The sequence below is a fragment of the Austrofundulus limnaeus genome, unplaced genomic scaffold (assembly GCF_001266775.1).
Source record: "Austrofundulus limnaeus strain Quisiro unplaced genomic scaffold, Austrofundulus_limnaeus-1.0 Scaffold651, whole genome shotgun sequence".
Classification (NCBI taxonomy): Eukaryota; Metazoa; Chordata; class Actinopteri; order Cyprinodontiformes; family Rivulidae; genus Austrofundulus; species Austrofundulus limnaeus.
Window position 1 is genome coordinate 125,909 of NW_013953053.1, and position 17,916 is coordinate 143,824.

General features: G+C 40.6%; 2 protein-coding genes across 3 annotated transcripts in view; both read right to left on the reverse strand.

Annotated features, from left to right (window-relative positions):
• The window catches only part of fam189b (family with sequence similarity 189 member B), a 19,990-nt gene extending 12,537 nt beyond the window's left edge, over window positions 1-7,453 (reverse strand). The window contains exons 1-9 of the mRNA XM_014027467.1: window positions 6,462-7,453; window positions 6,310-6,366; window positions 4,614-4,721; window positions 4,378-4,494; window positions 4,189-4,296; window positions 2,604-2,764; window positions 2,401-2,500; window positions 916-988; window positions 90-366 (exon numbers count right to left, since the gene is read on the reverse strand). Coding sequence (XP_013882921.1) covers window positions 90-366; window positions 916-988; window positions 2,401-2,500; window positions 2,604-2,764; window positions 4,189-4,296; window positions 4,378-4,494; window positions 4,614-4,721; window positions 6,310-6,366; window positions 6,462-6,689 — 1,229 coding nt within the window. The 5' untranslated portion in view covers window positions 6,690-7,453. The remainder of the gene's footprint in view (window positions 1-89; window positions 367-915; window positions 989-2,400; window positions 2,501-2,603; window positions 2,765-4,188; window positions 4,297-4,377; window positions 4,495-4,613; window positions 4,722-6,309; window positions 6,367-6,461) is intronic.
• A 3,767-nt stretch (window positions 7,454-11,220) lies between these two features.
• On the reverse strand, window positions 11,221-15,861 carry rab13 (RAB13, member RAS oncogene family; the record flags this gene model as incomplete). Of its 2 annotated transcripts, none has more annotated exon segments than XM_014027471.1 (7): window positions 11,221-11,844; window positions 11,952-12,002; window positions 12,127-12,192; window positions 12,624-12,713; window positions 13,362-13,439; window positions 13,520-13,580; window positions 15,801-15,861. In XM_014027471.1, coding segments are annotated over 7 exon segments (479 nt in total), but the record flags the coding sequence as incomplete, so codon positions are not given.
• Between the last annotated feature and the right edge of the window lie 2,055 nt (window positions 15,862-17,916).

The following is a 17,916-nucleotide window of genomic DNA, read 5'->3' on the forward strand; positions in this document are numbered from 1 at the left end:
ACACACACACACACACACACATACACCCACACACACACACACACACACATACACACACACACACTGTGTTAGCGTGTGGTTTTACTCACCTGTACGTGGTGGAGGCTGTGCTTGGTGACGAACAGGAGTTGGAGCGTTCTCCTCGAAGGAACCTCCTGGCTCTCGGCCCTCCTGCCAGGGGACTCTCTGGCGTTTGGGTCAAAGAGCTGCGAAGACTCAAGTCGCCCCTGTCGCTGGTGGTCCTGTTGCACCTGTCACCCTGGTTCCTCAGCCCCACCTCCAACAAACAGGAGTCCTCAGAGGGCGACGAGTCGTCGGGTATGTCCACGATCTCTGACATCAGCAGAGACCCGCTGTCCATGGAGACTAAAATAAAAAACAAAACATCCGTGTTTCATTATTATTTTTATTATTATGTGGGAAAACACGAACAAGTAAATATTTCTGTATTATTTTACTCATAACTATGGTTTATAATTTTCCGTTCACGTGGTAATTGTAATGCTTTGAGTTAACTACTGACTGAGACTTTTATTTTGAAATGTCTGCTCACCACAAACTGGGGAGGTTGACAGTGATATTGTGGCTGCGTATAACTCCATGTGTGACTGTGATGTGTTTATCTCTCGTATAATGGTGTCCATGAGAATTTATTAATAATCCGGCAGACACAACAATAACGAACAACTTTTATGGGGTAACGCAAAAAAGACTGAAAGAAAACTCAAAAGAAAAAAATCCCACGTCCTCTCGCAGGCTACATAGATGTAGATGTGGAGCATAACATTTACAATGTAACATGAGAACGTAATGGTTGGGTTGCAGTTTGCACGTTACGCCACTAGATGTCACTCCATACAACTCAGTGACTCTTTAAAAACAAAACAAATACAAGTGAATTTGTTTTTTTTTTACCTTCTCCACTGAAGGCTGTAGATGTTCCTCTTTCTCCAGACAGCTCAGTGCCGTGGGCATCAAACACCGTGGCCTTGATGATCACAACAGATTTCAGTTTAATGACTACAACACACACACACTGCAGAGTGGAGCAACTTTACCTGCCACTTTCTGTTATTGTGTGACTTTTAAATAAAACTGTCCTCAGCATGGTTATGAAATATTGATTTTCAACATTTCAACCAAAGTTCTGGCTTGTTTTTATTTTAATATAAGCAGAAATTTGAGGACACCGAAAAGTTTAGGACCACATGGAATTTTTTTACCATTTTTATTTATTTTTTTAATTTATTTATATATTTTTTCTTTATGGCTTGTTCAGTCGTAAGTAGTGTCATTATTTATTTATACTAACTCTTCAAATCATCTCTTTTAACAATAAGCATTATTGAGAAATCATCGCTTTCATATCAGAAAAACAGACAAAAGTAGAAGTTGAAAAGTGGGAACCAAATTATGAATGATACGGAAGAGGATTAGGGCCACTGAAAAAATAGAAAAAGAATTCTGAGATTAAAGAAAAAAGTCAGAATTTTAAGAAGAGTGAGAATTCTGAAAAACAAGGTAATAAAATTGAAAAATCCGATGTTAATTTTAGTATCTGTGCAAAAAAGATTATTCTAAGATTATAGTCAGTAATTTGACTTTAATCTCAGAATTCTGACATTTTTCTCTTTAATCTCAGAGTTTGGAAAGTTTAATTAACCACCTGTATTGTCACAGTGAGCAACAATCGTTTAAAATATAATACTTCTAAATGTGGGATTTTTGAACCAAATCATGTTTTACTCAGATTTTCCCAGTAAAGGACACCGAAGTGCACAAAGGAGCGTTATCGCAGATCCTTCCTCCCAGCAGATGTCAGACTCTATGACCAGCACCGTGCCCAAAAATCACAATAAGTGTTCACACACCTGCTGCCTGCACAATCATTTGTACTATTATTCATTGTCATTACTAATCTGAGCAATCACCTGCTCTGTTATTACCCTTTTTAACCTTTAAACTAATTCTGCTGTAACTGCACATCTGTGTTTCTTGTCTGCACTGTCAAACTTTACAGCTAATAGTCTGTTGAGATTGTTTTGCACTGAAATTAGGTAAATTCTAATTCCTAATGTCAAATTCTGATAGTCTACTCTCTAAAACAAAACAAATCTTTTTATTCTTGCACAATCCTTTGTTATATTTTTATTAGTAGTAGTCGTATCATTGCTAGTTAGTGGTAATTTCAGTTTTTGTGTACTGTCTATAGATTATAAATTAGCGTGTGAACCTCTGTACTGATGCTGCTGTGACACCTGAATTTTCCCTTGGTGGGACAATAAAGGCTATTTCTATTCTGTTCTATTCTATTCTATTCTATTCTATTCTATTCTATTCTATTCTATTCTATTCTATTCTATTCTATTCTAACTGAGGCTGAAACTTCTGGGTGCTCACCTGGCTGGCAGCTCTCTGGCCCATCACAGCTTCATAAGGAGGGGGGCAGTCAGTGGGGTACAAAGGAACCGGGCTCTCCATTGAGCCGTTATAGGTGATGCTGCGTGTCGATACAAACGTTTGTCATTTTCAGTTCAGAGGTGATGTTTTTTTTCTGTAAAGTCTGCAGCTGAAATCTGTGCAGATAAAGTTTCTGTTTGTACCTCTGAGCATCTGTCTCGGAGCTGCAGGTGTATTCAGGAGGGTAGTAGGGCGGTGGAGGGATGGGGGGAACAAACTCCTCAAAGTCCATGATGTTGGTCAGGAAGGCGTCCTGAGGAGTGGTGCATTCTGGGTTGACGGACCGAGAGCGATGTGGAGCCAACTGCACAAACCACAGGAGACATAAATGTGACTGGTTTGTATAAAGTCTGTAACATACACACTCCAGAGGCCACAGTTACTGCAGGTCAACAGCTGAGGGGCCGAACATCCAGCAATTAAAGTTATTCATTAAATAAACTAAGTATTACAAAGATCTGTTACCTTTGAAATTGTTTATTTTGCTGCATTTAATCATAAATACAACATAGAACCCTATAAAAGTAGTGATAATTAAACAAAAATAACATATTATCCCTCATATTTACCACAAATAATATTCTGACATCTCTGAATTGCCAAATTTTTCAACCAATTTTGTTTTCACTTTCATATTTTTATCTTCAACTGTTTGTGGTTTTAACTGTCTTGAGTGTTTATAGAAATGTTTTTACCAGCTTCTACATATCTGGACTTCGATCACTGGATTCTACAGACTGGCTTGGTGGTCTCCTGGAGGTCTACAAAACAGCATTTTCATCTCCTGGCTGCCTGACAAATTTGATGGATGGCCGTATACTATCAGCACTCAGACATTGGGCTTTGAGCGAGCTGGACTCAGTCTGCAAGCGGTTCTATTGAGTGTCGCAGGCCGGCTGTGGTCCCTGGACTTTGTGGTCAGATCACCCGTTTGATCTGGTTTCCTGGGCAGGATGAGGCCTCACAGAATGAACAGTACCATCAATATTCTGAACTATAGCTGCGCTGGTTTAGGGGACTGGATTCTTCGGGGCCCCTAAACTCACTTACTCCTCTGGCTAATAATTTGCCCTATGCAGAGTTTTTTTCATAAACACCATAGTGTGTCACAGTGTTGATATAATATGATGTTTTTGTTCTTTTCCTCATCTTCCCTTGTGTGGTCTTCTGTTTCCAAGATGGCGCCACAGTAGGCAGCCTGTTACTGCAGCTCCACTGTTTTGAGCTGCTGTAATGTTCCAATTTCCCCACTGTGGGATCAATAAAGTTTTGTCTTGTCTTGTCTTATAATGACTTTAATTGCTGGATGTTTGGCCCCTCAGCTGTTGACCTGCAGTAACTGTGGCCCCTGGAGTGATTTAGTTGAATAGTCCTGATCTATGCCCTGACAACACCTCTGGGTCTGGTCCATGACCCTACCATTGGATAAGTGGTAAAAGACAGATGAATGGAGATAATAAACACATTTCTTGTTTTCAATATGCTGTCATGATCAGGTACAAGCACTAGACAGAAAGCTAGCAACAGCAGCCAAAGTACTAGTAACTGTAAAAATATCTATTCTGGCATCCTGGAAGCAAGATATTTGAAAATTGAGGGTGGTTAAAAACTTTTGCTCAGTATGGTATGTCCTAATTTCTCACTGCAGCTCTGTAGCCAATCAGAAGCAAACTTTCATTAAAAAAAAAAAACACATCCACTTTAATGTAAAGTGCTGTCTGGGCTCACCAGGTGCACGAGGTCCAGGGAGAAGATGTGAATACTGCAGGTCACAGTGGACAGCGTGCAGATGATGGTGGACAGGATGCTGAGACCACACGCGCTGAATAAAAGGTCCTGCACAGAGAATCAAGAGTTTTACAAAGATTTGAACTTTTTGTTTTGTTTATTGCAGAAAAAAGGAGATCTTCCACCTACTTTTAGATGATGTCTGACTGAGTGGCAGTCCACATTCAGGTAGAGGACCAGCGTGTCCTCCGCCTCGATGGAGCAGGGGTGAGTGGGTGCACAGCACACACACAGGCCGTTGTCCACCTGCACACACACACATTTATTACAAAGCACTTTTCTGCAACACTTTCCAAAGTATTCCTGGCACGTCTTCCCCACCCAGAAGGACGTGTCAGCACTCAGGTGGAACAAAGATGGCGTACCTGGCAGGTGAGCATAGACTTGACCATCTGTGCGTTCTGACAGGAGAGCATGGAGCCGGCCAGGCTGAGGATCACACACACCGCCGACAGCAGCATGAACAGAGACACCTGTGGAGAGGGTTTGGAGACGACACCCGATTAAAAACAGACGAGGACAGCAGGGAAGGACAGAGGACGGAAATTTAATAAGTGAAGAAATTATTGGCAAAAACGTCAGGAAAAAACCTATTAAAGGGATCCCTGATTAGTTGTAACATTAGACTTTATTTGATAAACATTTATTTTAACTGTAAAATAAAGACTGTAAAAATACTGTAGGATGTTTAGTTTTGTACATTTTTTTTAAATATATTATACGGACGGAGCCATTTTATTTCCACACAAAGCATTCTGGGTAAATGATGACGTGGATAGGTCCTCGGTGCGAGGCTGCTAGCGAGCTATATCCACCCTGAAGGTTAATCTTGGACAATATCTGATGATCGACTCTTTTAAATGAAACCAGAGAGCGTTGACAGAGAGGAGAAGGTAGAAATGACTCAGCCTGGAACTGAAAATATGGATGGAGGACAACAGAGCTGCTTCATGGAAGAACAACCTCAGCTTAGACTGTTAGCTTTTGTGCTAGCGCGACAAACAAGCTAAACTGAGGTCCTCCATCCATATTTTCAGTTACAGGCTGAGTCATTTTTGTGTTCCCCTCTCTGTCATGTGGATGGAGGACCTCAGTGATGAGAGGAGAATGTGTAGCGCTGAGCTAATACATATACAGTATATGGTGTTAACGTCAGTGCTAATGCTAAAGCTAACAGGCTAAGCTGAGGTTCTTCTTCCATGAAGCAGCTCTGTTGTCCTCCATCCATATTTTCAGTTCCAGGCTGAGTCATTTCTACCTTCTCCTCTCTGTCAACGCTCTCTGGTTTCATTTAAAAGAGTCGATCATCAGATATTGTCCAAGATTAACCTTCAGGGTGGATATAGCTCGCTAGCAGCCTCGCACTGAGGACCTATCCACGTCATCATTTACCCAGAATGCTTTGTGTGCAAATAAAATGGCCCCGTCCGTGTATTACATTCTAAAATTTTAGTTTAAAAATTATAAAAACTAAACATCCTACAGTATTTTTACAGTCTTTATTTTACAGTTAAAATATGTTTTTTTAAAAAGTCTAATCTTACAACTAATCGGGGATCCCTTTAAGACCAAAACCTGTAAGATGAGTCACATAACTCATACGTGCCTGTGGTCCCTCTTCTGCAACCTCACTTCCAATTTACAAACATTCACATACAAAACAGATCTTTTTTATTTTTGCACAATTCTTTATATTATATTTTTATTAGTAGTAGTCATATCATGGCTAGTCAGTGTTCATTTTGTTTTGTGTACTGTCTACAGTCTGTAAAGTAACTAGTGTAAGTACGTAAGTAAGTATGTATGTAAGTACGTAAGTATGTAAGTAAGTAACTAAGTAAGTAAGTAAGTACGTAAGTAAGTAAGTAAGTACGTAAGTATCTATCCATCTATCTATCTAGGTCGTTAGGGGGTCCCCAGACTCAAACAGTTTGTGAACCTCTGGTAAAATATGAAAATCTGCTAGTGGGCCAAATTAAAAGGCTTGGCCGGCCAATTTTGGCCCGCAGGCCCCAATGTGGGCACTTTTATAAGTGGGTACAACTAGAACTGTGAACCTACCACCAGGGTCAAAGGTCTCCTCCATGAGATTATCCCGACTATCCCCGACGCCACCACCTGAAAACACATAAAAACACACAAAAACACACAAATCTTAGCGCAGATCTTCACGCTTCTTCATCTGAATTTGAACATTTTTCAGTCAGACTCACAAAGAAGCCGGCCCAGAATGGACAGGACTGCCTGACCCGAGCAGAGGAGGTGAAGGCCATGCTGGTGAAGGAGAAGCCCAGGACCATGGCTCCCAGGCCCAGGTGGCACAGACCCAGGTACAGGAGCAGCCGGGCCCCGCCGGGCCCCCTGCCCGACATGCCTCTGCGGCTGTCGGACCAACCGCGAGAGCCCGAGGCCACGCTGCTGGAGTCTGAGGGCGAGGGCATGTTTCTGTGTGTGTGTGTGTGTGTGTGTGTGAGGAAGATGATGATGAGGAGGATGTTCTCCACTTTAAAACAAGTGTATGTGGGCAGAAGCAGAGCAGAGCAGAGGAGGGAAATCAGCTCATGCACCAAACTCCCCGCCGGCCGGTGTTAGAGTTCCTGCGCAGTCCTGTCCCATGGTGGTGCTGCAGCAGTCCGGTCCAGTCAGAGTCCAAGAACTTTGTCAGCAGAAAGCCTCCCTACTCACCCCATTTGACATTTTAGCCATCACACCGACGCTGCTTGAGTCAGAGCCCCCCCATCACTCCTGGAGCTCAGAGAGTACACTTTGTGCCGACCGGTCCCATCCAAACCCAGACCTGGACCAGGTTTAGTTTTCTTAACTTACCTTTTAAATCCTCATCTTATTGCCTTCCTCCCCCAGCTCTTCCTCCTCCAGGCCGTGAGGCATTGCGGTAACCGGAGACCTGAGCAAGGCCGCGGATTAAAGAATAAATAAAATAAAAAACCTCCCACAGAGCAGCTGATCTCTGGCTGATCTCACCCCCTCCCTGCGGAGGTCACTTCTTCAGCTGCGCGTCCGTACATGTGACCTTCTTCTGCTGTCCCCCCGTCAGGACCCGGAGACCGGAGGAGCAGAGCAGCCCGAGCCTCGGAGAACCGGAGAGAGAAAAAATAAAATATTTGAATAAGAAATGAGCAGGGCGTGCTGGACGGAGCCCCTCCTCGTGTTTTTCCTCTTTGACAGCTCCACCACCGAGACCCCCTCCTCCCACCCTCCCTCCCTGCAGCCACGCAGGCCCGGTTCAGCCCGTGTGTGTGTGTGAGTCCGTTTCCCCTCCCGTCAGGAAATAATCCGTCCAGGATGTGTTTCTGATGTTTTTTTCCTCCTGCGTCCCTCCTGACTGAAAATCCAGCACCTGCCCTGCGTGATGACAGCGCACGCAGGAACGTGCGAGGCAGCGCGGGGATGCGGCAGTTTGCGCGCGCACACGAGCTCTGGTGCTGATGCTGCGGAGGAGGGGTCGGTCGCCTAGCAACAAGCTCCGGCTCCTGCTGCCGCAGAGAGAGAGAGGTTCCTCTTCCGGTTCCTGTCTTCAACATCCGACTCCAAAGTTTCATTTAAACACGATCAAAGTAAATGTCAGGCTTATTCCAGCTCTTTAAGATTATTTCACTTTTTCACAGGAATTCTGCCGTTTTCCTTTAAAGCAAAATTATTTTCTGCTAAATCAGCTAAAAAAATGCAAGAAACTGTTGAAACACGACAAACTCCTACAAGTTTATCTTTATACATTCCATAAAGCAGCACAACAGCAGCTAAAAGCTACTATGTACTGTTGCTAAGAAGCTAAGTTAAGCAAAAGCTAGAAGCTAAAATTAGCACTTCTGTAGTTGAAAAGCTGAAAGAGCTAAAAAATTCAACAGCTAGAAACTAAAATTACCAGAACTGTAGCTAAAAAAACAAAACAAAACAGTAAATAAAGAAAACAGAACAGTAGCTAAGAGCTAAAATTAGCAAAAGCTATCAATAAAATTGAACAGAACTGTAGCTAAAAAGCTAAAACTAGCAGAATAGTATATCAAAGCTAAAATAAGTAAAAAAGTAGCTAAATGCTAAAATGAGCAAAACGGCAAGTAAAAAAAGGGCTAAGGACTAAAATTAGCAAAAGCTAGCAACAAAAATGAACAGAACTGTAGCTAAAAAGCTAAAGCTAGCAGAATATATCAAAGCTAAAATAAGCAAAAAGTAGCTAAATGCTAAAATGAGCAAAACAGCAAGTAAAAATTAAAAACAGTAGCTAAGAGCTAAAATTAACAAAAGAAAAGCAATAAAAATTAGCAGAACTGTCGCTAAAAATGAAAAATAGCAGAAGAGATCAAAGCTAAAATAAGCAAATAAGTAGCTAAATGCTAAAATGAGCAAAACGGCAAGTAAAAAAATAACAGAACAATAGCTAAGGGCTAAAATTAGCAAAAGCTAGCAACAGAATTGAACAGAACTGTAGCTAAAATCTAAAACTAGCAGAATACATCAAAGCTAAAATAAGCAAAAAAAAGTAGCTAAATGCTAAAATGAGCAAAACGGCAAGTAAAAAAATAACAACAGTAGTTAAGGGCTAAAATTAGCAAAAGCAAGCAACAAAAATTAGCAGAACTGTAGCTAAAAGGCCAAAACTAGTAGAATAGATCAAAGCTAAAATAAGCAAAAAAGTAGCTAAATGCTAAACTGAGCAAAACAGAAAGTAAAATATAACAGAACAGTAGCTAAGAGGTAGCAAACACAGAACTGTAAAGCAGCAGAGCAGTAGGTAAAAGCTAAAATCAGTACAACAGTAGATAAAATCCTAAAACAAACAGCAGAACAGGAGCTACGAGATACTATCGTTTGTGTTGGAAAGTTTGTTTTATTAAATTGTGCATTTAGAAAAAAACATTTTATCTTTACTGTACATCCATCAAGCATCAGCTCTTTAAACTACAGTACTTCCATGTTTTTGGCTGCTTCAGAATAAAAAAAGAAAGTAAACAAAAAGAGGTCTGTGTGCAAAAAACCAAATATTCAGAACTAAATCAATATCTGAATCTTTTTGAATTGTTTGAATAAAAAACTCCTGTCAGATCTGGTTTTTAAGGCACTTTAGTAAAAAACAACAACCCAGAGTAGATCATTTCAGACTGAGGGGACGTGTTTCAGCTCATTTATTATTTTACCCATCCTTCCTTCTCCCCTCGCTCCTCTCAGCTTCTCGTGTTTCACTCATCTTTCTCCTCCATCAGTTCGTCGATAAAAAAACAGGCTTGTCGACCACAAAGTTTCTATTAGATCCCACTGAGGGACGATTCCTTCTGCTCGTTAAATCAAGAGACATTTTTGAAACTTCCTCGAGCTGTAAACTCAGCATCGTGTCTTCCAGAGAATGGGGTTATCTGCAGGACACGTTTGAAATATTTGTACAGAATATAAAAGGCTGACATTAAATGTTTGTGGAGTAATTTACAATGAAACACATTTGTGAATGAAAGGTGCCTCACTTAAGGCCCTGTCACACTACACAACTTATGCCAACTTACAAAACATTTTTTACGTCTAAATTGCAAATAAAACTTGTATATTTGGTCAATTCGTTAGAATTACAGTATGTACACGCCTAAAAGAAGCTTCCAGGTGATTTTTTTCAATTCCATCTTCAAAGTAAATGTCTTTAAAATGTTCATAAGTTGGCATAAGTTGTCTAAAATGTCATAAATCGTGTTTCGATTCAGTTTTAGAGTGAATTTTTATCAAACTTTTTAAAAATTCACAAAAAATTAAATAAATAAAAATTCAAATCTAGACTGTTTCCATCTAGTTTCCCTCTCGGCTGTTTGATGCAACTAAACGAGGCTATGCAACATATGATTACGTCAGACGAGGCTACGCAACGCGTGATTACATCAGACGAGGCTACGCAACGCGTGATTACGTCAGACGAGGCTACGCAACGCGTGATTACATCAGACGAGGCTACGCAACGCGTGGTTACGTCAGACGAGGCTACGCAACGCGTGGTTACGTCAGACGAGGCTACGCAACGCGTGGTTACGTCAGACGAGGCTACGCAACGCGTGGTTACATCAGACGNAGACGAGGCTACGCAACGCGTGATTACTTCAGACGAGTCTACGCAACGCGTGATTACTTCAGACGAGGCTACGCAACGCGTGATTATGTCAGACGTCGGCGACAAGCTTTGCGGTAGTAAACAGGAAGAGAAACTTGCTAACTAGCAGAGGCTAATCATCTCGGGAAAATGGAGCGATTTTTATATTTTAGGGTTACGTTGCTGTTTTCCATCTAAAATGGCTGTAACGTTTCTTTCGCTAATTAAAGAGAGAAATGTTCTCSTCTCTTCGTCAGTCCACATGTACCTGTTGTTGTTGTTGTTGTTGTTCACAGCCATGTTTTTGTGCGTTTATGATAACATCCGGGACAAGGCAGGAAAGCAGAAACAGCTGAACGTCACGTGAGGTAAATATGCGCTACGTCAGAATTTATTCGGCAAACGTGTTTCCATCTCCCGTTTTGCGCATTAACTACTTTGCGAATCATCCAAAATCTACCTCAAGCAAGCGTAAAAACTTTTTAGCGAATTGAGGATTTTTTTTTCGAATTTTGCTGTTTCCATACGATTTTTTTTTTTGCATTTTTAATGCAACACTTCTGAATGTGCATCAAAAAGTCTTGATGGAAACACGGTTATAGTGTGACTGGGCCTTTATCAATGATATCTGAACTGTAGTGATTTCCTGCAACATTTCAAATATCATACAAGTGTCGGAGGTGATACAGCCCTGGGATCTCATCAGGGTTGGTCCTAGGCAGGATTTCAGGTAGTGCCCCTACATAAATTCACAAGTTAAATCATTTTGTCTTTGATGTTATATTTTACTTTTAACATGTAAATTTGAAACAAAAGTCTACAGTGAAGTGAAGCAGTTCTAGGGGGGTCCAGGGGTATACTACCCTGAAAATTTTGTAAAATATCTACTCAAAACTACGAGAAGCACATTTTACTAAAAATCAAATAAACTCTGATAAAAAGTTATAAAGTATTTTATTTTGTCCCGCATTTTTGTCGCCCCCTAGATGGACGGTGCCCTTAGCGTTTGCCTATACTGCCTATTCCACGGGCCGGACCTGCTTAGCATACATCGAAAACACTGCAATTATAAAATAAACCTCCTGTAATCTGCTTTAAGCTGCTACTGCATGAGAAATGGTAACAAAATTCTGAAAGCAGGCAGATGTGGCTGTTTAAAGATAGAGTTTTAGTAAGTCTGAAACAATTTCAGGACATTTTTGTTGTTGTAATTACAATTAATCATAAAAACTGCTCAATTTGAAGCACGCACGATCACAAAGTGATAAATTAATTTGGGTGCATCATAGTTTTTGTTCCGAACTTATAAAAACGAAGTAGAGTTTTGGTTTCGAAGCAGACTGAACACCTGGATGTGTTTGACATCTTGATCCACCAGATGGAGACAAAAAACTTTTGTTTTTTCTTGATTTCGTTTCTGGAGTTTCTCACACAGATCAGACCTAAAGAACGACGCACTTTGAAGGCTTTTTCTCTGCACTGCTGGTGATTTTCACCTCCTTTCCTGTCGGGCTCTGAACAACAAGGACAATCAAGACAGAAGAAGAAGTTAGGAAAATACCAGAAACAGGTCCAACCTTCTGTTTTACAAACGTTTTGGTCAAATTCATTTCTTACGTACCGACTTCTTACTGGATTTCTGTAGGATCTCCTGCGCCAAAGCTTGAAATGACTGCAGAGCAGAGGACATGAACACAAAAGAAGAAAGGAATGGGAGTTACCACAAACACAACTCTGATAAGACGAGCCTGGAGCTGAATGAGGTCCGACCTTACGGCGGCTCCGGCACGGCTCACCTCCTCCACGTTGATGCTGGACTTTGCGCTGGTCTCAAAGAAGCTGATCCCATGATCCTTCGCCAGCTGTCAACAAACAAACCCAGAGGCACATGATCACATCCTGCTCCTTATCTAAAGCAAAGAGAAACAACTGAAACCACATCAACTGTCCACAAACACCTCCTTCCTCCTCCTTTCAAAGTAAAGTCTCACATCACGATTATTTTTTTATTATTTTATTTTATCGAGGCAGATGGTCTCCTGTCCTGAGCCTGGTTCTGCTGGAGGTTTCTTCCTGATCAGCAGGGAGTTTTTCCTCTCCACCGTTTGCTCAGGATGGGAGACTGTGATGAAGTGATTCAACACAATCTGCTGCTTTCTTCTTTACATTGTTCTTTTTATGTACAGCTGAGACAACGTATGTTGGGACTTGGAGATATATAAATAAAATTGAACTTTATTTGTTTTAGTGCAGCTTCAACCCAGAGTAACAAAATCAAGACGGATCAACTCACCTTTTCTCCCGTTTCTTTGGAAACCTTCCGCTTCGCCTCAATGTCGCACTTGTTACCTAACAGCATCCGGCTGACCCCGGCTGATGCATTCTGGGAAACAAGTGTGTCGTTCATTAAATGGAACAATTAAGTATCTGTGACAAGCAGTGGTGGGCACCAGTCCACTAAAGTGCAAATGTGCTAATTGCTGTCCTAAATCTCTCCTTTGTGCTTTAGATCAGGACTATTCAACTAAATCACTCCAGGGGCCACAGTTACTGCAGGTCAACAGCTGAGGGGCCGAACATCCAGCAATGAAAGTCATTATGTAAATAAACCAAGTTTTATAAAGATCTGTTACCTTTGAAATAGTTTATTTTGCTGCATTTAATCATGAAAACAACAAACAGAACCCTATAAGTAGTGATAATTAACAAAAACAAAAAGAACACATTCTGCCTCTTATTTGACATCTCAAGGAGCAGTTCTTGCGTCGTTAATCGCTTCTTAAAAGCATAAAAACAGCAACCTGTCGACACTATTTTAGCTTGTTTTAGCTTTTGTTTGTTTGGATCATTTATTTTCTTTTATCACCTGTAGACAGTTGACTGAAACAGTCTAAATGTTGTGACAAGTTGAAGCATTTATAAAACATCAAAATGTTCACATTTATGGTTAAAAATAAACTTTTTCATTATTTTTTTAAGATTAGGAAGACCTAGTTAGTTCTTTGTAAGGGCAAAATCCAAATGGCCTCACTTCTTTGATGCTCTTCATCCAGTTCTGGATGTTTTCGAAGGACTTGTCATCAGTGATGTCGTACACCAGGATGATGCCCTGAAACACAGAGAGGAGAGACAAACCCCTTCAGATGGGAGGAAGGAGATGACGTTTGACTGGTGAGCTCACGCTCTCACCATGGCTCCTCTGTAATACGCCGTGGTGATGGTCTTGAACCTCTCCTGTCCCGCTGTGTCCCTAAACAAGACAGACAAAAATGTACATCAACGCATTTGTTGCAAGGAAAGTCTGAAACAGGAAGTGAAGCTTTACAAAGACGCAAGATTAATGTGGACCTCACGGTCCAACAGATCGTCCTGCTGATAAAACACAGATCTCTAAAAATGCACATTTTGATGTAAAAACAGTTAACGAGGGTAAAAAGAAGCAGGATGTTCAAAAAGAAATGTTAAATCCGTGGCCAGTATCTCATCAGCTCATTCGTTTCTCCCTGACTGCTGAGTTAATGAGTGAAACTGACAGGAAGTTACGTCTCGCACAGTCGCTGTGTAAAAACATTCATTTAGGTTTTAAAAACCTCATGAAAACTCTGACGATCATATGTGATATTTTATGGATCTACTTTGTTATATGTGACCCGTCACATCAAAACGAGGATCAAGTCCAAAAATGGAGAAACAGGCAGATACAGGGTTTAGATTTAAACGTGTGCACAAATTGCATTTTGTCAAAATATTATGAATTAATGCCTTATCAATGTATCATTTGAATGAACAGTCTGAAATATAATACTAAAAAATTTTTTTCAAACATTTTTGAGCAGTTGCAACAAAAAACCTGATTTGTTTAAACGCCTTTAAAATTTAGAATTTTCTACGGAAGCCCATTTCCGCCACCCTGATAAAAAATAAATAAAACTTGTATCTCATAATTATGACTTAGCTATCTCATAATTATGAGATACTATCTCACTATCTCATATGAGATACTATCTCATAATTATGAGATACTATCTCACTATCTCACTATCTCATATGAGATAGTATCTCATGATTATGAATTAGCGATCTCACAATTATTTAGGTCCTCTAAGTCTAAAGCACTAATGCACTGAAAGTTTTAGCAAAAGCTAATTGTAAAGCACTACAATAATCCAGTCAACCCATGAACATTCTTTGACAACATGAGTCACATGTTGCTCTCTTAATACTCATCACTGACTCCACAGCTGGATTTGATTCATATATTGTTAATATATTGTCACCTGGTGGATCAGTGACACATGTGAACAAAATGTGTGTCAGTTTTCACCCTCAGCTGTTGACATTAATGTTGATCAATAACATTTATAGACCTCAGTTAGTGCTTCTAAATTTAGCAAGTCCTAATCCACTAATAAATTTTAAAATTAGCAAAAGCTCTAAATCACTAATCAGGAAATTAGTTCCCATATTAGTGCTTTAGGGGAACTGTGCCCACCACTGGCTACATGTTTAGTGGTTCAGGATTAGCAAAGCTATATTTTCAGTTAGCGGAATACGAGTTAGTGAACATTTTTAGTTACCTGTGCTCACCACTGATATTTGGATAATGTGCTGTATGTTTATAAAATGTTGTGGGAGCAGGAAGAAATGGTTTCCACCACAGAGGAAATGTGCCATTCATGGTCTTATTTAACTGGTTCAAAAATGACTTGTTGAGATTTGATAGAGGAGGTTGGTGGTGAATTTACATCTKCTGCAGCTGTTGTCACAATATGTGATGATGCACAGACTCACAAGTCCAAGTGTGAACAGTGTCACAGTGTGTGAACACAAAACTACACATCATCTGCAGCATTGTTCACTAAAATGGCACCATTGATGTATTAAAATACACATTCAGTAGGCACACTTCATGATATTGTAGACTATTAGGGAATACATTAAGCAAGTACTTTTACTTTTAATACTTTAAGTATTTTTAAAAGCAAGTGCTTACTTTTACTCAAGTAAAATGTTCATGTGGTAATTTTACTTTTACTAGAGTACATTCTTGTCTGTTTATCTGTACTTTTAAGTACAGTGTTTGAGTACTTTCTCCACCACTGGTCACACACATTCACACACACATTCACACACTGATGATGGTGAGCTACACAAACCATCAAAGATATCAAAATGCCAGTTCAGACATGTAAAGTCAAACTTTTTGTGACGTGCTCAACCTTTGAATCATGTTTCTCCTGAGAGGTGTGTCTGATCCACAGACCTCCAAACAAGGCTGGGTTCTCTCATCTTCTGGCAAAATCCCATTTAAACCATTTATCTTTACTAGTTTTGATCTGTTTGGTGAATAATTTGGCTGTTTAATTTCAAAGCTGTGAGACAGGACCGCATCATCCCCCTGAACTCCGGATTATCTGCTCCATCGTATTTCAAACTGTTTCCACAGAAGGGTTGGGCTGAGGCTTCTCACCACACTTGTAGTTTCACTTTCTTGCCGTCCACGTCGATGGTTTTAACTTTAAAGTCGATGCCTGGGAGGTGAGGGCAGAGAGGAGACAGAGACTGATAAATAAACCTCCACACTGTGCAGAAGACAGGTCAGACATGACACAGCATGAACACACAGTTAATGGTCTGTTTAGAGCGTGCACAAAACATGCAGGAATCCTGCAGGAAGCAGAGATGGTTCAACGAGATGGGAATGAAGATGGGTGGACCAACAAAGATCAGCAGATCTACAAGACAGGAGCCAAACATCCAGCAGTTAAAGTCACTCTGTAAATAAACCAAGTTTTACAAAGATCTGTTACCTTTGAAATAATTTATTTTACTGTATTTAATCATAAATACAACATACAGAACCCTATGTAATAAAAATAGAGATGCTTGATATTGATTTTTTGTCGATATAGTTCAACACTTAATTTCTGATATTAAACTAATATTACAAACTGATATTAAGGTGACATCACATATCTCCTGTCAGGGACATTACCTGCTTTTTTGATACCCAACTGGATGCATCCATAGGTAAACATTGTCTGTACAATAATAAAAACCATTTAACTCAAGTTAGGGGGAAATTACTCTATTTATTTTTAACATTTCGTCTCAAACAATAGTTTGGATCATGCTCCCCCAGAGATAATCCAGTTTGATGATGTCATCAGTTGCACACCGGTGAACGTCTCTGGACCACAAGAATTTATTAACACATTCTGGTCAAATCCAGGCGTTAATTTATCGAACTTTTATCAGAATATGTAGAGATTTTACATTTTTATGCTAATATTGGACTGATAATATCTAAAAGTAATGATAATAAAACAAAAACAAAAATAACACATTATACCTCTTATTTACCACAAATAATATTTTGACATCTGACTTACTAAATTTTATTTTCACTTTCATAGTTTTAACTTAAACTACTTGTAGTTTTAACTGTCTTGAATGTTTATAGAAATGTTTTTACCAACTTGTAGCCAAGATACTGAAGTTTCTGTAGAAACAAACATGTCTGTTTAACTAAAACAACTCAGAGGAATTAAAGTAGAAAACCAGGGGTTTGGGCTGAAGAGATGAAAGAACAAATTAGAGGCCGAACTTTGGTCACTTGTGGGCCAGATGTGGCCCACGGGCCACCAGTTGAATAGCCCTGGTTTAGCGGATCTGAAACAGGCACAGGAGAGGAGGGGAAGTGAATGTTTGAAAAGAAGAAAAGAAAGAAAAAAGCAGAAACTAGTTGAGACATGAAGGCAGTCTGAGAAACCTGTTTGTACAGCGTCTGAGCTGAAACAAGAGAAAACACCAGATCCTGATCCTGATCCTGTCAGATCCTGATCCTGATCCTGTCAGATCCTGATCCTGTCAGATCCTGATCCTGATCCTGTCAGATCCTGATCCTGTCAGATCCTGACCCTGTCCTCTAAAATCACCAGATCCTGATCCTGTCAGATCCTGATCCTGTCAGACCCTGATCCTGTCAGATCCTGATCCTGTCAGATCCTGACCCTGTCCTCTAAAAACACCAGATCCAGATCCTGATCCTGTCAGATCCTGACCCTGTCCTCTAAAAACACCAGATCCAGATCCTGTCAGATCCTGACCCTGTCCTCTAAAAACACCAGATCCAGATCCTGTCAGACCCTGATCCTGTCAGACCCTGATCCTGTCAGATCCTGACCCTGTCAGATCCTGACCCTGTCCTCTAAAAACACCAGATCAAGATCCTGTCAGATCCTGATCCTGTCAGATCCTGATCCTGTCAGACTCTGACCCAGTCAGACTCTGACCCAGTCAGACTCTGACCCAGTCAGACCCTGATCCTGTCAGACCCTGACCCTGTCAGATCCTGACCCTGTCCTCTAAAAACACCAGATCCAGATCCTGTCAGATCCTGATCCTGTCAGACCCTGATCCTGTCAGATCCTGACCCTGTCCTCTAAAGATAACCAGATCCAGATCCTGTCAGATCCTGATCCTGTCAGACCCTGATCCTGTCAGATCCTGACCCTGTCCTCTAAAGATAACCAGATCCAGATCCTGTCAGATCCTGATCCTGTCAGACCCTGATCCTGTCAGAT